Source organism: Chlamydotis macqueenii, chromosome 12 (genome assembly GCF_036417535.1).
Source record: "Chlamydotis macqueenii isolate bChlMac1 chromosome 12, bChlMac1.mat, whole genome shotgun sequence".
NCBI classification, from domain to species: Eukaryota; Metazoa; Chordata; class Aves; order Otidiformes; family Otididae; genus Chlamydotis; species Chlamydotis macqueenii.
Window position 1 is genome coordinate 16448116 of NC_141567.1, and position 10750 is coordinate 16458865.

The 10750-nt window shown below is 59.4% G+C and overlaps 1 protein-coding gene across 1 annotated transcript; it reads left to right on the top strand.

Moving 5' to 3' along the window:
- The first annotated feature begins 1295 nt into the window (after nt 1-1295).
- On the top strand, nt 1296-9766 carry LOXL1 (lysyl oxidase like 1). The gene is made up of 7 exons (XM_086757176.1): nt 1296-2337; nt 6899-7007; nt 7633-7770; nt 8075-8231; nt 8319-8414; nt 8611-8726; nt 9081-9766. The coding sequence occupies exons 1-7, from the start codon at nt 1311-1313 to the stop codon at nt 9085-9087; spliced, it is 1650 nt and encodes a 549-aa protein (XP_086613302.1). The 5' UTR covers nt 1296-1310; the 3' UTR covers nt 9088-9766.
- The last annotated feature ends 984 nt before the right edge of the window (nt 9767-10750 follow it).

Consider the following 10750-nt stretch of genomic DNA (forward strand, 5'->3'; position numbering starts at 1 on the left):
TCCCCAGCGGTCAGGCTGGCCTTGGCCCCCAGCCACATCCTGGCTCCATCCCCAGCTTCGGGGCTGGGAACCAAAGCGTTGGGAGGAGGCGGGTGGAAAAGGGGAAAAGGAAAAATCTACACGTGGAAAACACGTCCCCACGGCTGGGGCTTAAAGCAACAGGAAAGCGCGGGATGGCACAAGGGGAAGCCCCGTGACCCCAGGCCGGGCTGTAAAATGGTGGCGGGGGGCTGAGGGGTCCCTGGGAAGGATGAGGCGGTGAAGCCCTGGTGCTCGGTTTGCACAGGCCCTTCTTTTGGTGATGCGGAGGGGCAAGCTGGGGCGACAGCCCTGCTCTGGTGGGGGATTCGGGGTCCGCATGGGCACAGGTTCGCTCCTCAGGTCCCCCCATTTTTGTTTAATACTTCCAGCTCCAAGTTGCCAACTGGTCTCTGGTTTTATTCCTCCCTGGAGCTTGTTAAAAATATTTTGTGCAGAATCTGTCCTCATTTGGGATGCAACATCCCCAAAAAATCCTGAATTGTCACAAAGAGACAGATTCGGGGGGCAAGCTGCATGGTTTTGGCGCAGTTTCCCCTTTGAGCTTTTGTGAGGGAGCAGAGGTGCTCATCCAGGCCCACATCCCGGCACCAGGCCTCCTCGTGGGGCAGGCACCTGTGTGAATTTGGGTCGCTTTGGGGGGAAAGGGGGTCCTTCCCAGCAGCAGCACGGGGCAGGATGGCATTGCCCTGCCCTGTCAGCAGTCTCCCCTATTTCCAGGCCGTTGTGTAACACCAAATCCCACAGAATTCAGCCCCAATACTGAAGTTGCGCATCGTGCTGGGGTTTAAAAAAAAGTGTAAAAAAACTTGAAATTTCAGGTTTTTTTGTCCCGAGTAGGTGAGTTTTGCATGCAGGCAGCTCCCCGCAGCCCTTCCTCCCACCTCTCGGAGTGCAGGATCCGTGGCGGAGGCGGTTGCTAGGACCAAAACCTGTGGAATTCAACCCGAATATTGACGTTCTGTTAAAAAATAGCGTAGAAAAGCCAAAATTTCTGGGGTTTTATCCCGAGTGGATGCGTTTCGGACACCGACACCCACACTCCCACCCCCCCCACCTCCCCCCCGCCTCCCGGATGGATGCCAGAGGCGGTCGCTAGGACCCGGCGGCGCCGCTCCCCCCCCCCCCCCTCCCCACTTCCCGCCGCCGGCCCCGTTTCCCGCCCCGCCGCCGCTGCCGCCGCCGCCGCCGCTCCGCCCGCCCCGGGAGCCGCCGCTCGGCCGGGGCTGGGGGGCCGGGGTGGGGGGGGGCGGGCCAGCCGGTAAAGCGGGATGGCGGGGCGGGGAGCGTGGGGGCTGTGGGCAGCGCTGGGGTGCGGGCTGTGGCTGCTGGCGGGCGGGCAGGAGCCGTGGCGGCAGCTGATCCAGTGGGAGAACAACGGCCGCGTTTACAGCTTGCTGAACACCGGCGCCGAGTACGTCCCGGCGGGGCAGGAGAGACCCGGGGGGAACCGGTTGTTGTTGGCGGGAGCGACCGGCGGAGGAACGGGCAGCGTCCGGCGGCAGGCACCGGCGGTCCCCCCGCGGCCGGGATCCCAGACGGTGCGGGGGCAAACCCGCCACCCCTTCGGTTTCGGGCAGGTGCCCGAAAATTGGCGGGAGGGCCCGGTGGGCGACAGCGGCGCTTCGCAACGGGGACGGCCCGCGGGCCGCTCCCGCCAATCTTCCTCCTCCTCCTCAGCCTTCGCCTACGCCTCCGTCGGGCAGCCGGCATACCCCCAATTCCCCTCGGCCCCCCAATACGAGCCCTACGAGGCACCCCGGGCCTACGACGAGGCGTACACCTATTACCGCAGCACCGGCCCCGGCGGGGCGGCGGCGGCGGCGGCGGCGGGGGCCAGCGTGGTGTACCCCTTCCAGCCCCGGGCGCGCTACGAGGACTATGGCGAGGAGCAGAACCCCTATAGAGCCCAGGGTTACTACCCGCCGGCCGAACGCCCCTACGTCCCCCTCGCCCCTCAACCGGTTGACGGGCTGGACCGCCGGTATTCCCATAGTTTGTACCACGAGGCGGGGGTTTCACCGGAGCAGGCCGGCTCGGACTCGTACGCCAACCAGCAACCGGCCGGCCGCGGCGTGGCATCGGCCGATAACCTGCAAGCTCCCGCCGGGACGGGGTACGGGGGCCAGTACCCACCCTACGAGGCGCAGCCGCCTTTTCGGGTGCCGGAGCCTTACGGGGTTCCTCGGGCCGAGTCCTACCTGCCTGCCAGGAGCCCCGAAATACCGCAAGCCGTCCCTGACAGCCAAGCCCGGGTCAGCGTGGGCAGCGTCTACAGGCCCAGCCACGGCGGACGGGGTGAGTCTTGAAAGAGGGGACCTTGGGGTGGGTGGCAGCTCCCCGGGGTGGGACAGCGCCCTGGGTGCTTCGTCACCCAGGGAGACGGCAGAGCTGGCCAAGGATGCTGCCCCGGTGCTGTGGGGACAAAGGTGGCCGAGGGGCCACCAAGGGGCTGAGGCTGTTGGAGAGCCTGCATGTTTTGGGAATGGTGTTTGAGGTTTGGAAAAAATGGGGAGGAAAGGGAAGGGATGTGAAGGGGCAAGTCCCAGTGGGGTCTGGGCTTGGGGTAGGTCCGTGCTGTGTCCCAGGTCACCCCACACTAGTCTGTGCTGTGGGATGAGGGAACATTGTGCTCGTGGGGTCTGTGCCGTGTCCCAGGCCATCCTGCCTATGTGGGGTGGCCGTGTGCCATGGGTTGGGGACATGCTGTGCTCCTGGGGTAGGACAGGGCCATGTCCCAGGTCATCCTGGCGAGGTACCTGGTGCTGGGGCAGACTTGATTCGTGGGTGGATCCGTGCTGCCTCGCCCAGGGCCCATCACCCCCCATGCCGGCTGCATCGGCGCCACAGCAGGGGACCAAGGTTGCAGCAGGAAAACTGTCACTTCACGTCCTACTGACCCCGATCCTGATGAAATCCTGTGGCTTTTGGCTGAGGCTTGCTGAGAGTGTTTTTGCTCCGTGGTGAAATTGGAAGCAAGGCTGCAGGGCGTGAGGAGCAGCAGCCTGGGGGATCTGTTCCTTGTCTGTCCCTTGGGAAACCCATCTCAGCTGGAGCCTCTGACCTCTCTGACCCCATAACCCATCCAACCCCATTCCCCGTTTCTGAGAAAATCCCATCCCAGAGGGTTCATACTGGGGAAAGCGTTCGTCCCAGCCCTGCCCCGTTGCGTGTGAGCGAGTAAACACGAGAGCAGCCGGGCTGGGTCAGCCCGAGGTCCAGCCGGCCCTGCCGAAAATGTGTGGGAAAGAGCTTGGGGATGGGGTTTGTGCAGAGAGGATCTTCCTCTGCGTCTCTGCCTGCCTCACTGGGAGCAGCCACTCCTGCCGGGCGAGGGATGCAGGGATGAGGGATGCAGGGATGTTGGTGGTCCCATGTCTCTTGGGAGGGACACCTGGAGGCGGCTGCCCTGCAGATGATCCGAGGGGACAGAAGGAGATGGAAAGGAATCAAGACCATTCGACCAGCCCAGGGAGGTGGCTCTCTGGGGCCACCACACTGCCTGGGCTCTCCTCCGGGTCACCTGCTGCTCTCTCCAGCCAAGCTTTGTTTTGGGGGAAGGCTGTCACCTCCTGAGGGTCACCAAACCCCCCTCCTCCCCCCCAAGCCTGTGACCTGCAGGGCCACCCTTCAGGCAGGGTTCTTAATTGGGCAAAACACTTTCTAAAGCTGAATCAGATGTTAATTATGCACCTAAGCTCTTTAAGAGCCTCCTAATCCCACCCGGCTCCGCAGGAATGTGCAGCATTCAGGCATTCCTGGCCCCTCGCTGGGGCACCTGGGGGTTAATGAAGCAATTAAACCCCCTCGTAAAAGCCAGTGGGATCTATTGGAGCTTTTGTGAGCATCGTGTAGTCTGCCTCCCTCCATCTAAAAGAGAGGATGAAGACACCTTGGAAGACAAGAGTAGAAATGGTTTCCAGCCCTAAATCTGTTGGTGGCCGGGTTGTGGCAGAGATGCGAGAGGAGCATCTCGTGTGGCTTGGTCGAGAGAGAGGGAAGTAAAGGCAGCAGACCAGGCTTCGGCAAGGAGATGGGGAGGAGACACCAAATCTTCATGTCTTCTGCTCACGACTGCTGCAGAGGACCCAAGTGTCACCCAAGTCTTGCTCAGAGGCCGAATCGTGGCCTCTTGGCTGGTGAAAGCCAAGCCCTCGTGGCAGATAGCTCACCCCTCCTTGCAGGTTCGGCCAAGGTGCCAGTTTCCACTGGGGTTTGCCCCTCTGACCCCAGGAGGCATCTCCAGGGGCATCCTCACCCTGACCCCTCCCTGCACCCCTCCCCTCGGCTTTCCTCCATCTCCAGCGGGGTTTTTCGGCTTCCTCTCCTGCAAATGGTCTCCTGGGGTTGGTTTTTGAATGGGAGCGTGTTTTGGAAATCGCATGGGGTGATGGGGATTTGGTAACCACAAAGCTTGAGTCATGGTGGCTGTGGTGACACCTGAGGATGCCGTCACCCACGGATGGGGCACCTGGGCCAGGAGATGACAATCGTGCTGGGAAAGTCTCCCTTTTGTAGGCTCAGGGATGGGTTTGGGTTGATTTTGTTGCTACCTTCAGGCATTTAACAACCAACTGGGAATCCCGAGAAGGTTCAGCAGGGCTGGGTTGGGATGGGGGGATGAAGGGGTGTGTCAGGAGGTGCTGGAGGAGGGATGCTGTGGGGATGGGATGGGATGGGGGGTGAAGGGGTGCAGGGGTGCATTTCAGTCGCTCAGGGGTGTCCCCACGTCCCCGTCCACACAGCCACCCCCTTCGGTGGTCCCCACATCTCCAGGGCTGGGACCCAGCGCTGCCTGGCACTGGGAGGCGACGCAGCCTCCCCCTTGGAAAACCGCTGGAGCCGGGATTTTTCGGCTAAGCCCAGCACACCTGCACAAACAGCGCGGTGGGGAGCAGGCCTGCCTTTTTTTATTATTCTAATTTTCATGGTGAATAAGAAGGAAATCTTCTCTGGCAGCTCCCCGGGGCAGGCTGAGGGGCGGAGGAGGAAAAACAAACATTTTCTTGCTGCGGTTGTCCCTTTTCGGAGGCGATAGTGGGGGGCTGCCAGGCCCTGACTTGAAGGAGGTGGGAAAATGCTGGCTCAGCAAAAAGACTCAGGATTTGGCCAGCCCCAGCCGGGGACAGTTTGGTGCCCCGCTGTGATCAGGGGACATTTGGAGGGTGGTGAGGCCGGATCCTGCCATCCTATTAACCCCAGCGATCCCGCTGCTTGCGGTTTGACCCTTTGCTGCCCGGCCTGAGCCAAAAATCAGGCGTGAGACCATGCAATAACAACGCGGCCATCCAGGGCGAGCTCCGTCACGGGGGGAAAATAAAACTCCCCGTTGGTAAAGGAGTCGGGTTTCTCTCTGGAGCATCCAAGAATTTGTTATAAACAACGGCGGGGAGGAAAAGCTGTTTTCTAAATGATGACAAATGTTCCTCTCACAAGTGGGACAGGGCCCAGGGGTCTTTCTCCGTCGCCGTATGTATTATTAAATTTTTTTAAGGAGGGGGAAGAAGTCCTTCCAAGTTCTCCCAATTTTCCCCCCCTGGCGTGCCTGGCCCCCCCCGGGTATTACATCAGCAGCGATGACCAAGGGAGCGGGGCAGGAAACGAGCTCCAATGGAGTGACGTGATCCCTCGAGGGAAGGCAGGCTGAGAAACAAGAAGGCATTGTTCTTTTTGCCCGTGGAAAAAAAAAATGGGAAAAAAAAAGGGAAACGTGCTGGAAACTGTCTGGGTGCAAAGGAGGAGGGGGTGTGGCTGGAGCCCCCTTGTCCCTTGGATGGGCATGGGGATGGGAAAAGGATGAAGTTGAAGTTGGGATGGAGGTGAGGATGGGGTTTGGGATGGGAATGAAGATGGAGATGGGGATGAGAATGAGGATGGGGATGAAGATGGGGGGATGGGGATGGGGATAAAGTTAAGGATGAGGATGGAGTTCAAGATGAGGATGGAAATGGAGATGGAGATGGAGATGGGGATGAGAACAGAGATGTGGATGCGGATGGGGAAGGGGACAGGCTGTCGAGCTGGCAGGAAGGAGTGATGCCAAGCAGAGGCTGTTGCGGAGCAGAGCTTGGCTTTGTGGAGGGAGGCTGAGGCATGGAGCGCCTGGGGAGCATCCCCCCATCCTGGTCCTTCTCACGGGGCACATGTAAGGATGCTTTCCGGGTCAGTGATCCCCGAGGAGCCTTTGGGAAGGGGAGGTGTGAAAGGGCGTTGCTGCGGGGGGAAGTGCTGGCTCCAGCTGGGCTCCGTAATGCTTTTGGAAAGCGAGGCAGCCCCCGCCCGTCCCTGCGGCTGGCTGTCTGGATGTCCCTTCATTCGCAGCTCGCTTCAGCTCGGCCCTAAGCACGGGGCAACTTTGGGAATTAAAGGGGAGGAGGGATAACAGCGCAGGGAGCCTAGGGTTAGCAGAGCCCCCACTTTCACCCTGATTTTGGGGTGAAAAACAGGAAACAGAGCAGGAAATAGATTCCCCTTTTTTGGGGTTGTGTCACCCCCCAGCCCCTGGCTGCCACAGGAGTGGGAACTGAGGGGCTCGAGGGGACCCCAATAACCCCTTGCAGGGTGGCTGGGCATGGCAGCCGGGCAGGGCTGGGTGTAATCGCTTCCAGGAGGACGGGTTGAGCAATCCCACTGTAGGAAAATGGAGGATTGGGATTTGCCAGCAGGAGCCGGGGGGAAGGGGAGGGGAAGGGAGGATTTTCCGTCTGGAGCTTAAAATAAAAAAACGTGGCGGTCACTGAAGCAAACCTTCCCCACGAGGTCGGGCCTGGCTGCTTCAAGGAGGGGACCGCTGTGTCCCCAGGCTCTGTCCGCAGGCTCTGTCCCCAAGCCCTCAGGACTGTCCCCATTCTCCCGGCAGGTCTCCCCGACTTGGTGCCAGACCCCAACTACGTGCAAGCGTCCACCTACGTGCAGCGAGCTCACCTGTACTCGCTGCGCTGCGCGGCTGAGGAGAAGTGCCTGGCCAGGTAGGAGCAGCCATGGGGCCTGGGCTGCGTCCGGAGGCACAGGGGGAGAAAGGGGGGTCCTGGGGTGAGGGGAAATGGGGAGCGGGCAGGCAGAGGGGTATGGTGGGGGGGGGAGGAATGGGGGATGTGTTGGGGAGAGGAGGAGGAGGAAGGAAAGGGGAAATGGAAGGGAAGAGAAAAAGGGAAAGGGATGGGGAGGGAGGAGAAGGATGAAGGATGGAGAAGAGAAGGAAAGGGAGGAGAAGGATGGAGGAGAGAGGGAAAGGGAAGAAGAAAGGGGAAGGGAAGGGGAAAAAGGATGAAGAAAAGGAGAGAAAGAAAGAGGGAAGGGAACAGGGTAAAGAGTAAAGCAAAGAGCTAAGTAAAGCACAAAGGAAGGTGTCTGGTGGGTGCTGTAGGGCAGGGGATCTTCTATCCTCTATCCTCTCCCTCCTCTCCATCTTTTTTTCATCATCTCCTTTTCCGTGGAGGAACCTCTCACTGCAGAGGCGCTGGCTGGGGGTTTTCCTCCTGGGGACTGCCAGGGCTGAGCCTGCACCCTGTGCTGCGGGGGGTCTCCTGTACCCCGGGGCTGGGGCTGAGGGCAGGGGGGGACATTGGCGTTGACCCTCCCCGATGTCCCCAGCACTGCCTACGCTGCCGAAGTCACCGACTACGACGTGCGGGTGCTCCTGCGGTTTCCCCAGCGAGTGAAGAACCAGGGCACGGCTGACTTTCTGCCCAACCGGCCCCGGCACAGCTGGGAGTGGCACAGCTGCCACCAGTGAGTGTCCCCATCTCCCCGCCATCAGGCCTCCTTGTCATGGCAGTTCTAAGGCTTTTTTAATGCTATTTCCCCTTTTGGGGGCTTTGCTTTGAGATCTTTGGGGCAGGGGGGGAGGTGTCACTTTGCTTCACGCCTGTGTCCCTAAAGCCACCAAGCTCCTGCAATTAATGTCCCCAAGGAGGGAGCTGGCACGCTGGTGTGGACCCAGGGTTGATGGAGAGCCCCTAAAATCACATCTGGGGAGGGGATGGTGCCATTTAAGGGGTTGACACTGACTGTCCCCCCCCAACCTTGTCCCCAGGCACTACCACAGCATGGATGAGTTCAGCCACTACGACCTGCTGGATGCCAGCACGGGGCGGAAGGTGGCTGAGGGCCACAAGGCCAGCTTCTGCCTGGAGGACACCACCTGCGATTTCGGCAACCTGAAGCGTTACGCCTGCACGGCCCACACCCAGGTGCCTTTGGGTGCGGGGATGCTTGAAAGGGTCTTTGGGGTTCACGCCCAACCCCTGCACACCCCAAACTGCCTTTTCTCCCCGCAGGGCTTGAGCCCGGGCTGCTACGACACCTACAACGCCGACATCGACTGCCAGTGGATCGACATAACGGATGTGCAGCCGGGGAATTACGTCTTAAAGGTAGCTGGGGTCGTGGGGGGAGATTTCTAGGGGTAAACATTACTGATTTGGGATCAGCTTGGGATCTTCTCAACCATTGGGTTTGGAAGCACGCACCTTCTTTTTGGTGCCATACTTTTAACACAAGTTTAGGTGCCGCTCATCCCCACTCTTACTAATTTTGGGGAGCATTTTTCCTTCTCTTTCCCCGTTTTAGGTTCAAGTCAACCCCAAATACATCGTCCTGGAGTCAGACTTCACCAACAACGTGGTGCGGTGCAACATCCATTACACCGGGCGCTACGTCTCCACAACAAACTGCAAGATTTCTCAGTAAGGAGGCGTCCATCTGTCCATCTGTCCTTCTCTGTCCTTCCCTTGGCAAAAAAACTACAGAGATGGGGGTCAGACCCGAGTGGTTTAATTCCTTTTTTCCTCCCTTTCTTCTGGGTTTTCTCTGTGAGCATCCAAAAAAAAAAAAGCTGGATTTGGCAAGCGGTGGAGCTGGGGGTTGGTGTCTTGCTCCCTTTGGGGTGTTTATGTTGAATTTCCTTGTTATTCCAGGGAACAACGAGGCTGAGTTTCAAAAGAACCATCCCCTCCTCTGCCTTCGAAATAATGGTTTTAAATATCTTTCTAAGGGCATTCCTCGAATCCTGGGATTTTTTTTCTTTTTTCTTCTTTCAGATCTTGATGGGAGCAGGGCCGGAGGGACGTCACCTGCCCCAGCCTCTGTTCTCCTCTCCAGAAAGTGCCTGAGCTGGCTCCTGTGTCCCACTGGAGACCATCAGCAGCTCCTCAAGACCACCCCCAAAAAAACCCCATTTCTTCATGTTAAAAAGGAGGGGAAGTGAGAATGACTCTAAAATATTTTTTTTATACTTAACTTTTCTTTAACCTTTGGGTTTTTTTCCATTTCCTAAGGGAAACCAATGCTAAGGTTTAGCTGGAGTAAAGGCAGGGGCCTGTAAATGCTGTATAAATGATGTAAATCATATATTAGCAATAGAGAGCTCTGTAGTCTTGAAGCCCTTTGGCATTTTTTTTGGGGGGAGGAGTCTCCAGCGATGCCACCTCGCCAGGGTGGAAGAAGACAGCCTGGATTTGGAGGTGCTGCCCCAGCAGGGACGCTCGACCTCGGCTGCTATGCTGGGATGCTCTGGTTAGTTCTGGGACCAAAGGTGCCAAAAACTGGTGCCCGTCACCTTAATGGGGAGCTTGCTCCATATTTTCGGTTTTTAAAAATGGGGAGGGGGTCCAGAAGCCTAGAGATGACTGGAAGTCTTGTTTTATTATTATTATTATTATTATTATTAATATTATTATTTTCACGAGCTTTAAAACCAGAAATCATTAAAACACATTGCTTTTGAGGGTTCAGTGTTTAACTGAGGCTTCAGTGCCACTGCGACAGCCCTCCGAGGCATGGCCCAGCACGTCCTCAGGCAACAAATGGGATTTTTCATGTTGTCTTTTAATCCTGGATCCTGGGAGCCAAAGGGCACAACACATAAGGAGTGGGAAGGATGCACCCCCCTGACACCCCTAAGTGCTCCTAGGGGCCTGTCCTGGCTGGGGAGCGGGTGTGGGACACAGCCACCCCCTTGGTAACATCCTTTGTGTTTTGGGAGCCACAGCCATCAGCTCCTAGGGCCCCCACCAGCTTCTGTGTTCCCCCTCCCAACCCCTGTGTCCCCCCACACCAGCAGCCCCCCTGACCTTGTTCTCAGGCCCAAACTTGCAGCACCTCATCCCCGCTTTGGGGCTGGAACCTCCGCCCCCCCGGCTGCTGCTGCAGCAGCCCCCGGCCCCAGTGCGATGGGGGAGGAGAGCGCACCCCCCCCCCGCAGCCCCGGGCACCAGTCGGGGAGCGCAGGGAACTGGGAGCGGGGCAGCACCCACCCGCCCGGGGAAAACTCTGCACTGCGGTACGCTAGCGTTACACATTACGCTTATAAGAGTATAATAAAAATAACTTTTATTATTTTTCATTACGTTGTTATTCCAGGCCCCAGCCCCACCGCCGCCCCTGGAGCCGGGCCCGGCCCCCTCAGCGCAGCCTGGCCGCGCAACCATCCCCGGGCAGCGGCCGGTGCCCCTCACCGCTCCTGCGGGACCACCGCCGCCCGACCCCGGCGGGGAGCTGCCGGCGGGACGGGGCCTCGCTTCCCCGCGGGCACGGCACGGCACGGCCTGGCCTGGCCTGGCCTGGCCCCTCTGCCCCGGGCCGGGCTCCACCGCCCACCCGGGGCCCGGCCGCGCCGCTCCAGCCCCACGAACCGCGGCCACCAGCGCTGCCCGGCTCCCGCCGCTTCCCAGCGCCCCTCGGCCCACGGGGCGGCAGCACCGGCACCACT

What these genes read in the sequence shown, in the direction of transcription:
- LOXL1 (XM_086757176.1), top strand. Translation starts at nt 1,311, where the DNA reads ATGGCGGGGCGGGGAGCGTGGGGGCTGTGGGCAGCGCTGGGGTGCGGG. An exon ending in GAGGAGAAGTGCCTGGCCAG is followed by an intron (nt 7,008 to 7,632) that starts GTAGGAGCAGCC and finishes CGATGTCCCCAG; the next exon opens with CACTGCCTACGCTGCCGAAG. An exon ending in GAGTGGCACAGCTGCCACCA is followed by an intron (nt 7,771 to 8,074) that starts GTGAGTGTCCCC and finishes CCTTGTCCCCAG; the next exon opens with GCACTACCACAGCATGGATG.